This window comes from Marmota marmota, unplaced genomic scaffold, assembly GCF_001458135.2.
Source record: "Marmota marmota marmota unplaced genomic scaffold, marMar, whole genome shotgun sequence".
NCBI lineage: Eukaryota > Metazoa > Chordata > Mammalia > Rodentia > Sciuridae > Marmota > Marmota marmota.
In genome coordinates, this window is record NW_026000164.1 from 6636 (window position 1) to 27869 (window position 21234).

At 57.1% G+C, this 21234-nt stretch overlaps 1 protein-coding gene across 5 annotated transcripts in view; it reads right to left on the bottom strand.

Moving 5' to 3' along the window:
* The window catches only part of Dpp6 (dipeptidyl peptidase like 6), an 847324-nt gene that overhangs the window by 4164 nt on the left and 821926 nt on the right, over positions 1-21234 (bottom strand). For 4 of the 5 annotated variants that reach the window (XM_048786655.1, XM_048786657.1, XM_048786656.1 and 1 more), the window contains exons 18-25: positions 17633-17731; positions 14560-14629; positions 12130-12324; positions 6079-6133; positions 3864-3975; positions 2030-2088; positions 1069-1141; positions 899-972 (exon numbers count right to left, since the gene is read on the bottom strand). In XM_048786655.1, coding sequence (XP_048642612.1) covers positions 899-972; positions 1069-1141; positions 2030-2088; positions 3864-3975; positions 6079-6133; positions 12130-12324; positions 14560-14629; positions 17633-17731 — 737 coding nt within the window. Of the gene's footprint in view, positions 1-898; positions 973-1068; positions 1142-2029; positions 2089-3863; positions 3976-6078; positions 6134-12129; positions 12325-14559; positions 14630-17632; positions 17732-21234 lie in introns of those variants that run through there. The other variant, XM_048786659.1, reaches the window with a different exon arrangement.

Here is a 21234-nt window from a genome sequence, read left to right on the forward strand (position 1 = left end):
CCCGTGCAATGACACCGCCTGCCCCTGGGGGCACTGTGCTGTTCCCCACACGAGGGGTTCCAAAGCCGTCTGCCAGCAGTGGGTTCTCAGGGACCCCAGACGGCTCTGTGTTTTGAATTCTCTTATGTCGCTGAGGGTGGCGTTCACCTTGACCTTATTATTTCATTAGGCTTGCATACTTATGTTAAAATAGGGAGCTCACAAAAGGGAATGGAGGAGGAGGTCTGCCTCCTCTTCCTTCTCTCCCACACGTGGTAGTCAGAGCCAGGCAAGCACATGCTGAGGAAGAGTCCCCATGGATCTCTGAAGCCCCAGAGACCATCGGGTCCTACCTGTTTTACCAAAGGAACCAGAGGGCAAGAAGGAAATGGGAGAAGTGTCCAGAGGCAACCCCGTGTGTTGCTGGAGGGAGCCCAGGCTTGGTGCTGCTGGGTTGGTATTCAGAGCCAGTGAGCACGGACAGTGGGTTTGGTCCCTGGGAGGGGCAGCACTTGGTAACAGCCGCAGACGGTGCTGGGACTGCATGACAAGTGTTGTGGCCATGTGTGGCACTGTCCAGAGGGAGGCTGGCAAGAGCTAGGCCAACCCATGTCCCCATGCAGGAACACCCCACCGGCCACACTGCTGGGTGGGGCGTGTGCTGGCTGGCCCTGCTCACTGCCCAGGGACGGCGTGGTGTGCTGGCCTGTGTTCCTAAGGGATCTCGCTATGGCCTGAGTGTGGGGCTGAGCTACCGTCGCGAGGAGAAAAAGAAACCGTGTGCAAGTGTCTGAGAGGCTGTGCCCAGCCCACCGCCGATGTGCCCAGCACACACGAGTGCTGTGCGCCCCTCAGTTCTCTCCCCAGGAAGAGGACGTCTTGCTCCGAGCATGAAGCACAGCAGATGTGCATACTGTACCTGTAAGCTGTAATTAGCCTTTCCCTTAATGAGCTGTGTAATGAGCTCTGCTGTGTGCTGGAAGTGGATTTTTTCTGAAAGAAAAAGAAAAAGGAAGAGCAAAGTATTTGCCAACACCGTAACACCATCCGGGCGTCTCCACCAGCTGGGCCGAGGGCGCTGGTCCTCACCGTCCGCCGTGGCATGGATGAGCAGGAACTGCTGTTCCTCCAGCGCCGACACCCGGTGGGCCACCTTGGTCATCTGCACACATGGGAAGGGGACAGGTGAGGGGCTGCAGGGAGAGCGGGCTGGGATGGGAAGGAGTCCGGGAATACTAGGGGACTGGGATGCTCTATTCACAGTGCCGCCCCTGGAGCCCAGCTCCCGTCCTCTGCTCAGTCTTTAGGGAGAGAAGGCAGTTGAGGAGAGGAAGGGAGAGAGAACAAGGAGTTTCTTCAATGGCAGATGGCCTCGGAGGGCCATCGTTCCATCTGGAGCCCCTGGAGAGGCCCTGCCCCCAGGCAGAGCGGAATGGTGTCCTGTCTGAGAGCCACACCAAGTCCACTGGGTGCCCCGTGGTACCAGAAGCACTTCCTGTGCCTGTCCACAGCCTGTCTTCCCAGAGGAGAACAGCTCAGGTGCAGGGAGCAGGAGCCAGCCACAGCCTGTGTCCCAGTGGGTCAACCCGATACTCTCTCCCTCATCCCTCAAACCCTGTGGTGGGAACAGACGGCACTGGGAGAGGCCACATTTACCCGGTACAGAGTGTGGTAGGATGAGCTGGGGTTCTCAGCCTGAGGGTCTTTTTATTTCTGGCACTCGGGATTGAATCCAGAGAGCTTTATCCCTGGACTATATCCCCAGTCCTCTTCATTTTTTTATTTTGAGACAGGTCTCACTGAGTTGCTGAGGCTGGACTTGAACTTGGATCCTCCTGCTTCAGCCTCCTGGGTAGTTGGGATTATAGGCATTCTGCCACCATGCCCAGCTCAGCCTGGGCTTTGAGGGGCAAAGGCCCTGGCCCAGAGAGAGGGGGCAGGCTGAAGATGGGGCCAGACTAGAGGGGAGCAGAGAGTGGGGGAGAAGAGGTTGCCCCATTCCACCTGCCCCCCCCACCCCATCTCCCATGGCAATTGTGCTTCAACCTACCTCATATGCCCTGTTGTCCAGTCCGTGGAGGCCCAGGTACCGCTCAGAAAACGCAGATGCTGCATGGGGCAGAGGAGGGGTCAGCTCCTGAGCTCAAGGCCCCATCGTGCTGAGCCCAGACCCTAGGGATGGGCTGGGTGCAGGGACCAACCCACCGTACTTCATGGCAAAATGTTTGTTTTTAAACAACATCATCTGGGCATCTTGGTTTGTTGGGTGGGCGGCAAGAGAGTGCAGTGGTGTGTTCAAACGCAGGAGTGTTGCAAAACAGGAATTAGCAAACCTAATTAAGCTAGATCTTAGATAATCAGGAGTAGCCCCACTTCCTGTCCACACACAGGAACAGAAACACATGGCACGAGAGCACATTCCTATCAGCATTCACTTATGTTGTTGAAACATCTAGGCCCGTCCCTGCCTGATCCTAGTTCCAGGTCCAGGACCTACAGGGACCTGGCATTGGCCAGATGCCATCGTAGGTCAGTGCCTATGCCAGGAGGAATTCTCCCCCCATCACGGGGTTCTGGGGAGTCCTTCATGAGTGGCAGAGACAGAGGATGGACTCCCCATCTCAGCACTGTGGCCATGGCTAAGTGCAGCCCTAGCATGCACGAGGTCCTGGGTACCGTGGCCAGCACCACACACACACACACACACGCGCACACGCACACACACATGACACAGAGGGCCACATGTGCATGCATTTGAATCAGATAAATGTGAAGCAGCATGATTAAGAAATTAAGAAAAAAATCTCACTGAATTTAAAAATCAAAAATATGCCACACAGATACCTAGGGGAAACTGACTCTTACTCAAAATTAGAACCAGGAGAGTTTCTTGTAGAATTCTGACTTGAAATCTACATTGGAAAGATCATGGAGCGTGCATGCCAAGATGGGGTGTCAGCTGTGGGCGCCCAGAGGCTGCTGGACCACAGTGGCCCCTGGATTGCTGCCTGGGGTCCACTGTTTTGAGATAGGGCGTGTGGGCTGAGAAGGCGTGGGGATTGGCGGCTTCCCGCAGGGCTCTGGCCAATAGGTGCCCTGGGCTCTCCACCCACAAGCCAGTACTGCTTGGGGTTGCCTGGCTGCCTTCAGCCCTGACCCAAGAGCAAGTTCTCAGAGCCACATAAATCACCCCTCTGCACGTCTTAAGATGGGTGAAGGTCACAAAGCCCCTCACAGTCAGAAAAAGGCTGGGTGATCAGAGGACAATGCAGGGAGCTTAAATCCCAAAACCGTGCTGCAAAGGGGCCACATCTGTGCCTGGGCAGAGGGCTGCTCCCACGCTGACCTGGGGGTCTCACCTCCACCAGTCTCCCACAGCCAGTCACCCTAACCACCCGTCCCCGGAAAGCCACTCTCTGCTGCCTGCCCAGCCAGGGAGAGCACTCGGGGGGAGCAGAACTCTTGACCTCCCTGAATTATTATCATCCAGGAGCAGCTGAGCCTTGCAGCCACCCGGCCCCTCTCAGTGAGCACATGCCTGCCAAACGCCCCAGGTGCCCAAGCTCAGTGCAGGGTCCTGCCTGGACTCTGGCAGCAAGGAGAAGGGCAGCCCAGGGGGTCCTGGAGGCCTCCTCGCCTTCTGTCCTGACTGCACTCCTGAGAGCTGGCCACCAGTTCTGGCTCCTGGTCTCGTGTGCTGCGGATGAGATCTGCTGGTATTGGGGGCTGGACACTTCCATTCAAAAGCCGTGCCTGACTCTCCCCGCTCCCAGGTTTGGTATGGACTGAGGGTGCCTGCCTGTGGTTGGGGTGCAGAGGTGCTGTGGGGGATGGCGTCAGGGCCACACAAAGGGGCCCAGTGCCAGGTCCTCTCCAGGCATTACCGTACAGCTTGAAGTCCGTTATTGGTGCCAGAGCAGAGCCACAGGTGAAGGTCTGGCCTTGATTTTCACCCTTGGCCGGGAGGATGTAAGTGCTCAGGTATCCACCGTAGTCCTGGGAGAGCATGTCAGAGAGAGAAGACAGAAAGAAGAGCTCGCGTCCACCCCGCACCGTGGAACCGCCTCCGACACAGGAGGAGGGAACATTTTCACGTACTTTCTCTTTCTTTCTTTTCTTTTTTTAAAATAGTTTTAGTTGTCCATGGACACAATGCCTTTATTTTGTTTATTTATGTGGTGCTGGGGATCAAATCCAGGGCCTCACATAACTGCAGGTATTAGGTAGGCAAGCGCTCCACCTCTGAGCCCCAGCCCCAGCCCTTGGACTTTCCCTTTCTAATAAACGACTTGAAGATTTCTTTGAGGGCGGGAGGAGAGGCGCAGTAAGGCCCTTTCCAGTGAGGTGGTCTGCCCTCTCTGGGCTCCGAGCCGAGTGGCACAGCTGTGTGCAGGTGCAGCGGAGATGCCGCTGCTGACCAGGCGGCGCTGGCACGAGGGGCTGGAGCAGGCTGCTCTCCTCCACCGCCCCAGTGCAGGCCAGGCCAGGCCAGGGGAGGGTGCACGGCTGCCGGCGTGTGTGAGCAGGCCTCAGCTTGCATGTGAGTGTGTGCACGTGTACACGGGAACGGGTGAGCAAGCATGTGTGTACGTCTGCGTGACTGGTCTATCAGTGTGTGTGTGTGTGAGTGTGTGAGTGTGTGGGCCTGTGCTGGGCTTGGGGCCGTGGCGAGTGGGGGCACCGCAGGCTGGATGGAGAGACTCCCGCCCTCTCCCTGTCTCGGGGAGCACAGGCGTCCCTCCCTGTGTGGGGCAGACCGTCTGCTCGGGGCTGTGTGGCATGATGAGGGACACAGAGCCCAGCTGCTCCTGGGCTCACCTGAGTGGACACAGAGGAAACAGGGTCCCAGAAGGTCCCCGAAGGCCAACCTGCTGGGACCGCAGGATGCTTCCTTCACAGGCTCTCGAAACCTATGTCTTAGGTCAAAACAGCCCCAACAAACTCTGCCCCGGGAAGGAGCGTGAGCCTCCAGGAGGGCAGAGGCCCAAGAAAGGCCGGCGGGGGCCGCGGACAATGCAGGGAGCTTAAATCCCAAAACCGTGCTGCAAAGGGGCCACATCTACAGGGTGCACGGTCCCTTCCCTGCAGTGCCCTTGGTTCCCGCAGGCTGGGCCAGCCATCACTGGGAGAGCCCAGTGACCACCAGGTGACCCTTGCACCTGCTGTGTCCAGAGCAAAGGTCTCATGGGTGGGATGTCTAGGCAAGGATGGAGGCCGAGGAGGGAGAGTGAGGACCATGGAGACTGACCAGCGCCCCAGCTTTGGCCACCAGTCTGTTAGGAAGTGACTTCCAGAGGCATGTGCGTGATAAGAGGTGACCCCTGGGATATACTCATCAGCCATCCAGCTGGCTCTGGGGCCTCTCAGGCAGGGAGTGGCCTCCATATGCCTAGAGAGCCTCTGGGATAGTCCCAGGCTCTGGTCTGTCCCACAACCAGGAAGGTCGCATGCTCCCTCCCCAGTGCTGGGCGCCATAATTTTGGAGCTGCTTCCCAGATGACCTGCTGGCGCCTCCCCCTGCAGTGGGCTTATGGTGGGGGCCTCTGTGCACAGCCCCGTGGTCTTGCCTTCTGGAGATCAAGAGGCCTCGGTCCAGGCACAGGGCGGTGGACACATCAGAACCATAGTGTGGCTCTCCAGGCACCCAGCTCCCAACCCTGGGCCTCTACTGTGGCCTGCCTGTACCCGCCACGGCCCTGACCTGGGCCCCCAGGTGGACACTCCTCTGGTCTGACACTGAGCCTCCTCCCCCTCCACTAAGCAAAGGTGGAGATAGAAGGACACCCAGAAACAGACTCCCCTGCCCTCCTTTCCTGGGTCCCACAGCAAAAGCAGCCACAGGCTCCGGAAGAAGATACTGAGGACACACAGAGCCCTCCAGCAAGGACCCAGCCGCTCGCTCTCGGCTTTCAGGTACTGCGATGAGAAGCACTGGTCATGGCTGATGAATGACGGCTCCCTCTGCTGCAAACACAACGCTGCCAACCTCCTGCTCTTCAAAAATAAGCACTCACTCCCCAGACCCCAGACAACCCCACGGGTCAGGGGAGCCTGCTCAAGACGCAGCAGAGGGGCCTGGACAGGAGACGGCACACTCACCTTCCCGAACACAGCCACCCGCGTTCTGTCGATGTACTGCTCCTTCAGCATGGTCCTGCAAGGTCAAGGAGGAGGGAAGGGACTCAGTGGCCCCGGGGCTGTGCTTTGTGCCCAGTGGCCCACAGACACTTCCCACCATCTTCTCAAGCATGAACACCCCTCTTTGAGGAGTGGTCCTCTGGGGCCAGCAGGGGTCCAAGGAGCCCTGGTTGTGAGCTGCAGGGCTTAGAGTGGACCTCTGAGCTCATCCCACTGTGGTGCCCTTGTCCCCAGTTCTTGGAGAAGGCCCCTGTTTCCCTAGATGACAAGATACACTCCTTCCTTAAGTTCCCTGCCATGGCCCTGCTGGGGAGCAACCAGCTGGTGTCCAGTCGGATGTCCCAGGGCCTGCTGCCTCCTCACCAGAATCTTCCCACCCTCCTCGCTGTGTCCTCCTGTGTCCTCAAAGTGACTGCAGTCTTTCTGGTTTCCGGACCCTACGTCTGCATCCGTCCTGCCACCTGCTGGGGGTTCCCGGGATAGCTGGCTGCGTTCTGAAATGGTGCGGGTTTCCCTGGGGGCACCTGCCACCTGCCCGCAGCTGCTGCTCTCCAGTTTCTCTCTACTTCTTGGTGTGTTCTGGCTCCTGTTTGTTCCATTCTGCTGGATGGTGCCACCTGCACTCATTTACGCCCTCCTCGGCCAGAAGAGGTGTGAAGCTCTAGGTGCTGGGTCCCAGGGGCCCCCTCCCAGGCCTGCCAACTTGCCAAGGACCCCGGACCCCAGGATGTGGCAGCCGCCCCTGGGTGGAACAGCGTTCTGCTGCTGATGACAGAAGACAGGACAAGTTCTGGGGGCAGGGTGTGCCTCTGCTTGGAGTGGCAAGGGCCACAGGAGGTGACTTCCTTGGCTTCAGCAAAACTGGGGTGATTTTTGGTTGTCATGTCATTGTTTTAGTGTAATGGGTTTCCCCAGGTTACTTCTAGAACACTGGGGACCAAGGCCGTTTCCCTCCATGCCTCGGTTTGAGTACTAGCTGAGCACAGAACAGGGTGCTGCCTCCTCCTCCTCCTTCCTCTCCTGCTTACTGAGTACCTGCCATTCATAAGGCCCTGGGTCAGTCTTGGGGACAAATGTCAAATAACATACGGGTCTTGACTTTCAGAAGCTTCTGCTCTCAGAGTCAGGATCCCTGCCTCCCACTGTGACTCAGCCACAGGAGTTTGGGACCTTCAGGCAGGTCCTTAGACTTCAGGGTCTCAGTCCTCAGGATAAACTCAACAGGCTCCCAATGTTGAGACAGGGGCTCAGTGGAGGCAGGAACAGACGAGCCAATTAAGTGTAGTCTGCGTTCCAAATGGTGCTGCCCCAGCCTTCCAGAGTCGAGGGAGGGCTGGAGGACAGGAACCCAGAGCTGCCCACGACCTGCTCTGTGGTGAGCATTTACAAAGCGCCCCTCCCTCTCCCTCTGACGGCTGGCTTAGCTGCACCCAGAGAGCTGATGTCATTACCCGCCCCTCAGCTGCTCGTGGGCAGTGGGCAGTGGGGAATGGAGCAGTGGCCACTGGGTTAAGGAATCCAGAGGCAGACACTTGCAGGATGGCTGGCGGGCTGGGAGTGGCTGCCTCTCTGGGGGAGGGCAGGTGATGGTGGGGCAGGAGCAGGGAGGCAGGATGGCCGTGGTGCTGGGCATCTGTGAGGGCTGCACTGTGTCCCTGCAAAGACGCACTGAGACCCTAATCCCCAGACTTCAGCAGGAGGCTATATTTGGAAACAGGATCAATGGTAGATGTACTTAATTTGGGATGAGATCTCCCTGGAGTAGGGTGGGGCCCTAATACAATGTGACTAGAGCCCTTCCAAGAGGAGAGACACCGGGGAAAGCCATGTGATGTGATGGTGGGACACAGGGTGATGCACCCACCAGCCACAGGACCTGGACGCCTGAGCTCCGAGAGGCTGGCAGAGGCAGGAAGGACCCTGCTGCCGGTTTCAGAGGCGTGGTCCCTTCCACACATGGCTACGGGGGCCTGGCCTTGGAGAATCAGTGCTTTTTCTTTTTAAAAGTAGTGTCCTCCAGATTTGGGACTTGAGACTTGTGTGCACACACACACAATACATGCTCATGCACACACACACACCCTCCTCTCTCACTCACGCACATTCTCTTGTACACACTCACTCTCACACACACACACACTCGTCTCTCTCACTCACACACACTCGAGCTCACATGCCAGGTCACCACCACTGCACTGCGTGTGTGGACACCATTACTGCAGGGGAAATGCCCCGGGGAGGAGGGCCTTATTCTCCGAATTCCTGAATTTCCCTTCAAGGCCCTGAAGTCTATACACTCTACAGAAGTCTATCTGGGTAATCTCGAAGAGTCTGGCATGACCAGCTAGTTCAAGAAGGGTCAACCTGGCCCATGAGACTTCTCCCCAGGGCCACGTGTCCGTCCAGGCCACGTGGCTGGGGATCCGTGTGCAGCCTGTGGAGCATGTGATGAACCTGAGTGGGCCCAGGCCCTCTGGAGGACATGGCCAGGGTCTTGGTTCCTTTCTGATTTGTGAAACTTTCCTTGTTTTTTCGTTGTCCATGACTACCTTGGGTCTTTGGTTGGCCTCTCCTCTAATGGCCGGGTGGTAGATCCCGCTAACGATGCCCACCTGGAAATGACCGTGTTCTTCCCAGGACCAAGTACTCTTGTTATCTTGTAGCAATGTTCCCACTAACCAGCTGGGCAGCTGCCGCAGGAAGATTTGCTTGTGGACATGGACCCTGCTGTATGGGAGGCAGGTCCTGCGAGTGGTGGGCTGCTTACTGCTGGGGGATGCGGACACACTGCCAGGAGCTGACAGAGCCAGTCAGGCATCTTTCTTGATCCAGCTGGTACTTCGCTCAGTTGCAGGTCTGGGTGGAGGGGTCCAGAGGACCCCAAAACTCGCACCCTCAAGAGGTGTGAGCGGGGAGCAGGCCTGAAGCGCAGTGACAGTGACAATGGCTGGGACGTGCTGCGCAGTCGGCAGCTCTGAGCTCGGCAGGCAGACAGAGCAGACGCCTTGCCCTCGGCTAGGAGCGGGCACTGTGCCACGGGAGGCCAAGGAGCCCTCATGGGTGGCAACGTGAGCCTCAGTGACACAGAGAGCCTGTGGGCTTTGCGGGGACCTAGACAGAGCTGCTGTCTGCAGGTGCCCTGCTGTGCCTCCTGCCCTGCCCTGCACCCCCTCACCATGCGCTGGTTCTGCCCTTGGGGGCCCGCAGAGCCCAGAGGGAGCGGGGCAGGAGGTGAGATTTTAGCTGGAAGGAAAGGATGTCAGGAGACAAGTCAAGACCTCGAGGGGTGCGTAGGCAAGCAGGGGCCGCTCGACCCTCACCAGCCAGGTCCGTCCCACCCCTCCACGGGCTCCGCACTAGGATCCATCCACCCCTCTACTCGCCCTTGCTCTTCCATGGTCCACCCGTGCAGTGGGTATCAGGCGCCCTGGGCTGAGCCTTGCATTACCCTGGCCTTTGGAACATGCGTCTCCTGTTGCCATCTGGCTGTCGCCTATTCACCCCTCAAGGTCTAGGCCATGGGCACCTCTCACTGAAGCCCTTCTGGGCTGGGTCACTTGCTTCTGTAGCACTGTGCTCCCAGAGCTAGTGTGGCTCTGCCGGGGCCCACATCAGGTGTCGACGTGACCATCCCTCCTCACACAGGGGACTTCTCTCCCTTAGCTGCTGATGGGACATGAGGTCCAACGGGCTCCAGCAGAAAAGGACCAGCTGCAGGGAGATGGGGAATGGGATGGCTTGTGAGAGTAGGGAGCCTTGGGAGTCAGCTGGGTGGGCCTCGTGATGTTTGTCCTGCCCAAACTGGCCATTCTGAGTAATGGGACTACAGACCCCACTCCGCAAGAGCCAAAGTTGTGTGGCTGGACACAGGGGCACCCTGCGGCCTCCTGGTGGCTCTAAGTTTTGCAGTTGTTTCTGTGCTCTTGTCCTGTGAGCTCCGGTGGTTGAGATTCGACGTTGCTGACGGTTTTTCTCGAACAGGTTCTATCTCGTTTTTGAACACATGGCTGGCCCATTCCTTATTTTTGGAAAAGAATGTGAGTGTGGAACTGCTCTGTCCTCCTGTTCTCTGGGGGGCAGCAGGGCATACCAAGTGCTGCAGCTGAGCCTGAAGGACACCTGACCTTCCACCTGGTCCTCAGTGGGAGAGGAGCCTGAGCTGGGTAGGGAGAGGATAGAGTGTGAGGGGGCAGGGGAAAGGCCCCGGGAGGAGGGACAGCCCACCTCCAGCCCTCTGGCCTCCCCTTCCACCTCTTGGGAACCTTCTGCAGTACACATGGCCGGCTGCTGGCCTGCAGCCACAGCTCCTCCTCCTTCAACACAGAAACCAGGGGTTCTCATCCCTCGTCCTTCCTCTGCCAGGAGGGGGCCCCAGCAGGAGAAAGTGGCCCACGTGGTCTCAGGGTGACTGCCTGCACCCTCTTGCTGGTGCTGGTGCTGGTGCTGGGCTCTGGGTTCGGAATCAGCCAGGGCAGGGCAGGGCCGTGGAAGGAGAGGGTTGTGAGCTGAGTCTTGGGGAGCTCCCCCTTCCTTCATGGAGGTTTCTGGAAGTGGCCTCCACCTGCCTGAACCTGCTGGAGGTGCATGAAGCGGCACGGAGCAGGTGCCTCTGATGGCCATCCTGGGATCAAGTGAGGAGTTAGCTCAGGACAAGGTCATGTGGTGGATAAACAGATGGAGAGGGCTGGGTCTTCAGTGGGACTGTTGGTCTCTGGATCTCTTACCCCGGGATCTGCTGTCCCTGTGGACTTTCAGAGCCAGCACAGTTCCTTGTTGAGGTGTGTGTGTGTGTGTGTGAACATGCACACGTTGACTTCAGGCAAACACGACCTTGCGGTGCACCTTCCTGACTACCAGGTCCTCGATGTCTCCCTGTGTCTTGTCTGTAACACATGCAGGGGAAGGTATTGCCTTCTCCACGTTCACCTGGCTCCTGACACCCTGGAGAAGCCACTTGTCCCCCTCACTGCTTCATGGGTTTAAAGTCCTTTATCGTGTGAAACCACATGCTATCCATTAAAAAAAAAACAAGAGAAAATGTTCTGCCAAGCCAGTGATGTGACCCCTTCAAAAGCTGCAAAGTAAATTGGAATGATAACTGGCACAGAGGGGCAGTCAGCTGTGGCTCTGTGCTGTGTGTCCCCCTCACACGCCCGGGCCCAGCACGTGCACCTTATTGGCATGAGGGTGGTGCAGGCGCCCCTCTCGGGTTGGAGACACTGCTTCGTCATGGGCCTGGTCATGCTTTCTCTTCCCCGTCCTCCCTGCCCTCCCAAGTGTGCGTCTGCACAGTCCACTGATGGTTCAGGGACACCTGTCAGGGAGCCCCGGTCAGCGGCTCACCATGTTGTGCCACAAGACGGGGAACTGTCTCCAGAGCGAGCCTGAGGGCAGCCAGCGTCTGGTCTGCACAGCTTCCTCATGTCTCTTTATTTCCAGGGCAGATGACATTCAGTAAATGACTGAGCCCTGCCCCTTGGTGCTGGGCACTGCCTGACCTGGGTAGCACCTGGTTGGTCTCATTGGCCCAGTGACAAGGATGGAAGGGGACGGATAGGACGAAGATGCACCAGTCCCTAGAATCGAGGAGGACGTTTCTGACCCCCCACCTGCACCTGCCCGGGGCTGTCTCCTCCGTAATGAGGGTGACCCTCTGCATGACCCCACTCGGATTCTCTTTCTGTCCTTCCTGCCCTACCTTCTCTTCCCTAGTGACGAATGGCAAAGATAAGTGTGGACACGGGCAACACTGGCCACACGGAGAAGCGAGGCAGCCCCACTGCCAGTCTCTGCCTCCAGCACGTGTTGTGACCACTCAACCCAGGAGCCACACAGCTGTGGGGACACCACAGGCAGGTCTCCCTGGGGCCTGCTCTGGACTTGCACACAGAGCTTTCTAAGTGAGAGTGGGCGGCAGGCAGGATGTGAGCACTGACCACAAGTGCCCACCCCATGGCCCTGGGCAGAGCCCCACTGGAGGACGTGCCCCTCGTCCCGCGGACAGGTGCTCACCTCACGGCCTCCATTTGGTCCTTCTCCTCCAGGGCGCCCAGCCGCCTCCTCACTTCATGCAGGAGCTTGGTGCCTTGGAAGCCGCTGCCTCGGCCGTCACATCTGACCACCACCGCCCCGTGGCTGCTCACCATCACTGTCTCCCAAGTCACCTCAAACTTCTCCGTCACACTCTGGCTCCCGGGAGTGCCGTCCCTGGAAGACGGTCACAGCTCAGCGTGCTACAGGTGGGCCCGCGTGTCTGCAGGTTCTTTCCTAAAGGACCCTGCCCTTGACCCACATGCTGACCCCTTAGTCCCAGGTTCCCTGCCAGCGTGGGCGAGCTGAACTGTTCACACACATGGGTGGAGGTGTGCATGGGTGTGCGTAGAGGTGTGTGTGGGGGTGTGTATGGTTTATGTGCAGGTGGTGTGTGGGTGGTGGGGGTGTGTGTAGGTACATGTGCAGTGTGCATGCGTTTTGTGTGTGTGTGTGTGTGTGTTGTTGGCAAAACTGTGTTAAACCAGTCCAAACATCAAGGGATGTGAGTTCAGGTTGGCGTCTATACCACAGTTCAGGTTGGTGTCTGTATGTTATACTCATAACAAAGCCTTTGTGTAACTTAGGGGCTAAGCCCAGAATGGCAGCTGGGCGAGGCCAGCAGGGTCCCTGGAGCTCCATCAGGTGTTCACCAGGTGGGCAATGTCCTATGCTCCCTACAGCCACCCAGCGCAGGCCCCTGCTGGGACTCATCCTTCTCAGCCTCCAGAGGCAAGAGAGCTCCACGGCTCCTCCTGCCCCCTGGGTCTGGGAAGGACAGGAGAGAAATAGACAAGGGCAGTGTTAGACCCTGGAGTCCTTCTGTAGTGGCACCGTCTCCTCCACAGAAAATCTTAATTAAGCTTCTCCAGAATCTTCACCATAACTGACCTTAGGACTATCGGCACAAGAATCTCTACAAAAGAGTTCAATTAGTTAAACTTCTTATTTCCTGTCGCTCTACCTTACTTGGCCTGAAAGACAGCACCCCAGGTGCTGGACGCCCCTTTACTAGTTTTTCACAAAAATTTATCAGTATAGTGGTTTGTAGAAGTGTGTTTACAAATGCAAAGTGTGATTTAAAAAAGACAGATCCTTTAACAAGGCCTCTGGCCTTGAGCTGGGCTTCACAGAGACATCTACATTTCTAAGATAAGCTAACAGCTGGCAGGGGGAGGAAAGAAAGGGGAGAGAAGCTCCCCCCTTCTCAGGTGTCGTCCTTGAAGGGTTAACTTTCCCAGAACAGTGAAAACAAAAAGCTGCTTTATGTGAACTCCCACAGACTGGGAACTTCTGAGCCCCTCCCCTCACAGGCTGGGTATAAACTTCTGAAAATGCCTGAACTCGGGGTTCAGGGGGATTGATTGATTACAGCAAAAGCTTTCCCCTCTGAACCTGGCTGCAGCCAAATAAACCTGCTTCTAGTTCCTATTTGGTGTCTTACCTCATCTGTCCCCTGCAACAATCCCAGAGCTTCTTGTGTGAGTGCAGGTAACCCATCCACCTTGCTGTTAGCGTAGGGGCCCTGTTAACATGCACACCAAGGATAGGAACCCAGCCTGCAAAGAGCCCCAGGCAGACCCAGGCTCTTCTAAGGTGCTTACAGAGCATGTGAAAGGATCTTGGTGTCTAAAGCAAGGGTCTGCTGGCCAGCTGGAGGAAAACTACACATTCAGGGCCATCTATGGATGATGCTTGGCTCCTGGCAGTGAGAGGTGAGCTGGTCCAGCTATCAGAATGCAAGTAGCAGGCAGGGTCCAAGGCTTAGGCCTCCCGGTCTGTGCTCAGGGACAGCCTAACCTGGAAGGTCCCCTCCTGCCCTCCATGAGCTACCTTCAGGAAGGGCCCCTCCATCCTCTATGAGCTACCTTCAGGAAGGCTCCATCCTGCCCTCCATGAGCTATCTTCAGGAAGGTCCCTTCCTGCCCTCCATGAGCTATCTTCAGGAAGGACCCCTCCTGCCCTCCATGAGCTGTCTTCAGGAAGGTCCCCTCCATCCTCCATGAGCTATCTTCAGGAAGGTCCCCCCTGCCCTCCATGAGCTATCTTCAGGAAGGTCCCCCCTGCCCTCCATGAGCTATCTTCAGGAAGGTCCCCTGCTGCCCTTTGTGAGCTATCTTTGCTGTTGCTCAACACGGTGCCGGCCAATCAGACAATCCCTGGTGTCTGACTAAGCACTTGCTGTCTTTGAGGCAGCCTGCCTTGGAGTAGCCTGGGAGGGGCCTCCACCCTCCTGCAGGCTCTCGGGGTCTCTGGGAGCCATGGAAGGAACCTGGCCTTTGCTGGCTGTCTTAACTGGCTGGGTGCTGTGCTTGCACTCTAGTCTCCCCTGCTCATCTGTCCCCAGGCTCAGGTTCACCTCTCCTGGTGTCTTGAGCCCCAACACAAAAGGAAAGAGGCAGCTGTACTCACACCACTAGGAGCAAGGGGTAGTGGGCCGTGTCCGTGAAGGTCGCTGGCTTTAGGATCTGCATCGGCAAGTCTGTGGAGAAAGGGAACACAGCGGTGGTCAGGGGGAGGATGGGCCAGCAGTGTGGATGGCGGGGCACCCCTTGTATCTGTGTCTGCAGGGTTGTGGGGGCCTGTGGGCGCTCTGGGGAGGTGTGGGTGGAAATCTAGAGAGCAGTCTGGCCTTCCTCTCAGTGGCTCTGGCCTGCTGTGTGCCTGGAGGCTCCGTTTCTGGCTGGAGCTTAAGGTCCACCTCCTAGGAGTGTACATTGAAACCAGGAAGGACAGGTTCCTGTGGTATCTGCCAGCAGAAAAGCCCCACGGGAGTATGAGGCCCAGTCAGGGCAGCCACTGCCACATCTGCCACATTTTGGGGACAGGTGTTTGGGGAAAGGAAGACTGAGGGACGGGGCTGAGGTGGGGGAGAGGGACACAGCCCTTGGGGGCTTTGCCGGACCCTGTCTTCAGGTTCATGCTGGGCAGGTCTGACTGTCTGCTGGAGCCACAGGAAGAGGACCCTGGGAAAAGAGCTGGGTTTGGTCCTCGGCAGTGTGTGGGGGGTGAGAACAGAACCTCAAGCAAACTGGCCCACTGGTTTCCTCTGTCCACCTCTCCCCAACAAGCCTCCTTGCCCAAGTTAGAATTTGTTTGTTGACATTAACTACAACCCAGATTACCAAAGGCACAGCAATTAAATTGGAATTAGTGGCTTTTCAGTACAATTACTAACCAGACACACCCGGCCCGGGCAGCCTGGCTCTGACACAGCTTCTCATTACTGATCCCGGCTGAATGTTAATGGCTTGCAAATTGGATCAGTGATCCAGGGACTGGCAGAGAGGCAGGCACTGACTTTGTCATTTACATGTCCCTAGAACATGGTGTGGGCTGCTGTCTGCCACCCAGCACCCGCGGGCATACCTGGGGAAGGGGTTAGCTGGGCTCCTTCAGGGGAGTCCTTTCTGCAGCCTGCCTGGCTTCCCAAGGCGCCTGCGCTCCAGCAGAAGTGGAGCACAAAACAGAGGCCAGGAGGGCCAGCACCGGGGACGTGCTTGCTCCTAAGGGGCGGCGTCAGTCCCCGAACACCCAGCTGTTCCCCCTCCCTGCATGGTGCCCGCTTTCAAGTAAAGCTGTGCCAGGGGCGCTGGCAGCAGGCGGGAGCTGGCGTTGGCTCCTCAAGGCCGGCTCTGCACTTCTTGAGAGGAGGGTGACGTTGGTGCCCCAGGCATCAGGATTGGAAGCTTGGGGACAGCAGTGGAGGGGAGAGAGCTAGGCTGCGCGGCAGGGACACTGGGGCCGGGAGCCCACACGCTGGGCACGGTACCCCACAGCATAAACACATTTCTCGGCCAAAGCTGATTGTCCCAGCCTCTGCTCACGGTGTTCCTGTGTTCAATTCTCTGTCCTTGAGGCCCTCTCTCTTGGGTCCTTCCTCAGAGCAGTCACAGAGGGGCATTTCAAGAGGTAACTCTGGATTCTGAGGTGGCGGGGGACTTGCAGCACATCACACTTACAGACTTCTTGGACTTTGGAAGGTGGGCGTGGCTTCCTGCAGGACAGTGGCCCACATGCCTTCTAGCCACATTTAGGTGATCTCAATAGACTCTGCACACACTGTGATCTGTGACTGGGACATAGAGGCCCCGGGTGTTTGGCTGAGTGAGCTGGGGATGCACTGTGGGGTGGCTTGGCCAGGCAGGCCCCACTCTGCAGCCCTCCTGTGTGCTGGGCGTCACAGCAGCCTCCCCACACTGCATTCCTTCCCACTGAAGTGGCACTCCAAGCTTCTTATACAACTGAACACCCCCTGCAGGGGCCATCCAGTCTGATGTTCCCGAGAGTCATCCCATGACCATCGGGGTCCTTTCTCACACCTCCTCTGAACAGGCATGGCCTTTGTTTCCTGCTCCCCACGGTGAGCTGTAGCTGGCAGCGTGGTCCATCTGATTGCTTCCCTGGGTGGGCCTTGGTCCCTGCCCTGAGAGGCACAGTCTGCCAGGTAGCTGGGTCTTCTCTAGGTCATGGAGCACAAGGGTATCTGCTTGCACTTCAGGGTCCCCCGAGCCAGGTCACAAGCTGCTGTCCTACCTACTGAATGGGACAGGGTGGACCCAGAGCACCTGCTACGAGGCCAGGTGCCTGCACCTCCTCCCTGCCCCTCAGCACAGCCCAATACCCTCTAAGGAGCCCGTCACCTGCTCTTCCTCTCCAGGCTTTGCTCTGACAGTGGCTGTCCGTCACGTCACTGTTCACCCAAAGGGGAGCCCTAGGGACAACTCAGAGACGCTGGGAAAGTGGGAGCTGGGGAAGGACTTGAAGGCAACCTGCAGGTTTGAGGTCTAAGTTATTGAGCACAGTCAACAAGCCACAGGGTGCTGGCGTCGGAGGCCGGGAGGGAAGAGTCCGGGGAGACAGGGAGGCTTGGAGTGGGCAGTTTACACTGGGTTCTTCAAGGCTGGTGGGTTGATTTGGGAGCCAGCTGCGTGCAGGTGAGAGGACACTATGAGAACTTTGCCTCCCCTTGGGCTGCAGGCTCATCCAGCCTCCGCTGGGGTCCCTGTGCCTCGTGCAGAGGAGTGCTCCTGATAATGTCCTCAATGGGCAGGTGACAGGGGCTCCTCAGGTAGTACCCCCCTCCCACACCTCTCATCTGTATTCCTCCAGAGGCAGGGAAGCCCTTTGTCAACTCATTGTCGACCCCAGAGGCAAGAGGCCAAAGTCACAAAGACCTCAGACAGCTGGAGGCGGGACTTCCAGAGGAGGCTGTTTCCTGGGAGGCCTGCCAAGGCAGCATTTGAGTTTTCACCTCAACTGCTGGCTCCCAAGGAGAGGAGTCGTGTGCTCTGCCTGGTTTTGGGCTGGTCACCACAGTGAGCACCTTGGTATGGACACGGTGAGCTGAGGGTGGGGTGGGTGGCGAGGCATGCAGCCTCTGCACGGCTCCCGGGTTCCTGCGCTCAGCAGCAACTGCTACGGTGGGTGGTTCTACAGCAGCCCCCCAGCTCTCCTTTTTAAAGGGGAAAAGAGGAGCACTTACTATAATCATCAATTTCGATCTTCCTGTATTCGATTTTGGGCATCTGCCGGTCACTGATGGCCTTCTGTACATGCTCATTCGTTTCCAGGTCAAAGAGTTCTGCAAGAGAGAAGGCAACCATGCAATGGGACAGGTGACCTCCACCGCACATCTGCACACCTGTGTGCACATGGGCTCTCTCCTCGTCCCCCTGCTCCCTAGCCAGTGCTGGAGTGACAGTTATTATTTCTATGGGATGGCCCAAGAAAGAGAGACATTAAATAACTTGCTCAAGTCCGGAAGTTCGGTCCGAAGTCAGGAGCTTAGGCAGATGCCAGGTCCCTCCACTGTGCAGGCTGCCTCCACCCCTGGAATTCTGTGCTCAGAGCATTTGTTACTCATGCAGAGTTGGTCTGACTCATCTCAGGACTGTTAGCTTTTGGAAAACGGGCATTATGTATCTGCTAGGTTGAAACCCAGTAGCCCAAGTAGCCAGGGAAAGAAAGACAGTGGACACTGAAACGTGGTCTTCATTATATTTTCTCCCTGCAAAATCACTTCAGATTTCTTAAGTACAAAGCTATCTGGGGGCTGGGGTTGTGGCTCAAGTGGTAGTGCACTCGCCTGGCACGCATGAGGCACGGGGTTCAATTCTCAGCACCATATAAAAATAAAATAAAGATTAAAAAAAGCTATCTGGACTTTGAGACCCTAGATTGGATGACTCTACGCATGGACAGTAACGCTCCATAGGCAACGCTTTGCAATGGGACACCAAACACACTGAGAGGTCCTCCTGGTGTCCAGAAAGCCCAAGGTCCTCAGGGGTACCTGGTGTTCAGACTGTCAAGTGGCAAGAGTCAAGGAAACTGAGGCTGGATGGTCGACCCCTGCTCCACGCCTAACTCCAACAACACTAAGCAAAGCAAATGTTCACTGGGCTCACAGACGGCTTCCTGTGCTTGAGAGACTAACTACCCAATCAGTGCTGTGGCTCTCTGATGTGACCAGACCCAGGCAATTTGCAGACCAGTGCTTGGATCTTACCAGGTCATCTCAAAGGTCCAGGTCACTGGAGGTCCACTAGGACCTTGGGAGAACCTTTATCTCTTTACCACTCTGCCTGCCTACAGGAGTGGCTCAGATGGGCAGCAGGTGAGGGACATGGGGTGTACAAATGTGGGGCCCACTGTAAAAATGTGAGCTCATGAAGATTAGTGCAATTAGCAAATTAGAAGGTGAGTCAGTTGCTTTCAGCCAGTTTTTGCAGCTGGGCACCTGCAGGGCCTGGGCTGGAGAGGTGTCCTGGTGGCCAGGCCTGCTCTGGGTCACTACATTGCAAAATGAGCAGGGCCAGACCCTCTCCCAGTTCATGGAAGTACACTCTTCTTCCTCACTGATGCCTTTGGGCGAGATGTTCCTGGCATCACTCAGCCACCTCCCAGGCCGGTCAGAAGCAGAAGTTTCCTACTCAGTGTGTAATGTTTGAGGCCTGAGTGAGGCCCGCCCAGGGCTACTGGGGACCTGCCAAGTGCCTGTCACTGGTCTCTGAGGCCTGGGAGTTCTGGCTTCACGTGGGGCACTCAGTGCTCTCACCGCTCACTGACAGCACAGCTGCATGTGAATAGCTTGCTCCTCTCTATTAAATCCCACCCTTCACAGAAGAGCACCAAAGCAACAGACTATTAAATTTAGTTAAATATTAGATTTCTCATTTAATGATTGCCCACACAACTGGTTTTATCAGCAGAGAGCTGACTGTGTCACAGGGGAGTTGAGTTAAGCCATTTTATTTGTTCCCATAATTGCATTCAAAGAGGGCAGGAGCCCTGCAGAGAAATGAGAAAAGATTGGCATATTCCCTGAAGGACTCTTCCTTTGACTCCGGGCAGTGGGGACCTCCAGTCTGGAGCATACAAATGGCCACTCCTTAATTAAATGTGAGCCCCTCTAATATTTGGTGGAATTAGCTATTATCAGATCTGGACACAGTGAGCCCGCAGAGACAAATGCCTGCTCACGAGGGCTGCTTCCCCCCCACGCGGCCCTGGCCTGCTCCGAGACACTTCCAAATGGCCCTGGGCTCTGTGCTCAATTCTGGAAAAGAGGTGACCAGATCCTAAGGAAACCAACAGACAATTGCCCTAACGGGGCGAGGCCCGTTCCTTCTCTCCCCCAGGGACTGCGGGAAGCGGGTCGTGCAGGGATTCATGCCCCACTCCCCGTGCGCTGGTGTGACCTCGCCTGCCCAGGCTCTCTGGGCAGGTCTCCTGCCATTTTCCTGATGCTTGCTTCCTGGTGTGCTGCCCCTCCTGGGCTTGCTCTTCCCACACAGTGGTCCGCCCACCCCAGGCTGCACCGTCTGTTGTACCCAAAGTCCAGATCTGGGCCGGCACTAGCGAGGGGTTTTCAGACTTGCCACCTCAGTGGGGTGCCTCCTTGCTCTAGACTCTGAAGGGTTAGCTGCTGGACTCAGAGTGACAATTTGAGTGCTAGCTGTCATTTTCCAAATTTCTTGTCCTTTTCTTCCCCTGGCCTGATTTGAGACCCCAAGGGTAGGGTCCAGGGAAGTAAACTTTACCTGTGGTCCTCCAGCTTCATGCTAGGCATGTGAGGCATGTGCACTGAAGTGACTGTGTGCACGTGCCCCACACCTGGACAACAGAGTGCCCACTGGGGGTGGTGCAGCGGTTGTCACACTGACCAACCTGCAGGCTCCTCAAGTCCCTGAGAGAGCTGCCCACAAGCAGCAAGGCTTGCAGCCCCCTCTGGTGTGCCCTGGAGTGGAGAAAGAGGCCCTGCAGGTGCCTCTGGGGGGGTGTGGCCCCCTTGAGTGCTTGCTTGATCCCTACCTGTGATTGGCCAAATGCCAGGTCGCCCACCAAAGATGCTGAGCTGAGGTCTTGAATGCAGCCACACGCAGGCCTGATTGTCACTCTCCCTGCTGGAAGCCTGTGTGTGTGCACCCAGGGGTCAGCAGGACTTTTGCAGACACACAGAGGGGTTCCTGGGTTGGTTCCCAGGCCTCCGCAGCCACGTGTCTGTCAGCAAATGTGCTGAGAAGGAACGGGGCTGGGTGAACTCCAGGACCACCTCGTCCCATGTCCCTTCATCCTGGCCTCACGTGCCTCAGGTGGACAGGCAGGCCTCTGAGCCACTCACCTGTCCCTGTGCCTTTTGTGGGCAGGTGAGCTCCATACAAAGGACTTGGACCACTGAGGCTGGCAGAGAAGCCCCAGTGATGGGCAGGCACCCTCTGGCAACACAGTCGACTTTAATAAAAGTGCCAGGGCATCTAACTGGGCCAAATGCCCATAGATCACCAAGAATAAGCCTTCAGGGTGACGGCCTGCCTGTTCTTGCACGTGGCCAGGAGAGGGCTCGAGGAGAGGAGCACAGCCATACAGGGCTCCCCCTCTCCTGCTCACAGCCTCTCACCTGTTCTGAGGAAGCAACTGGCAAAGAAGCCGGAGAATAGGAGCGTGTTGTTTCTGATGCTTATTCTAGAAATTAGGAAAATCTCCCGATTGTGCATGAGCCAGCAGGGGACAAAGAGGAGCCACACGTGAAAGCGACCATTGCCCTTCATACCCAACAACCACCGAGGTGCAGCGTGCTCCGTG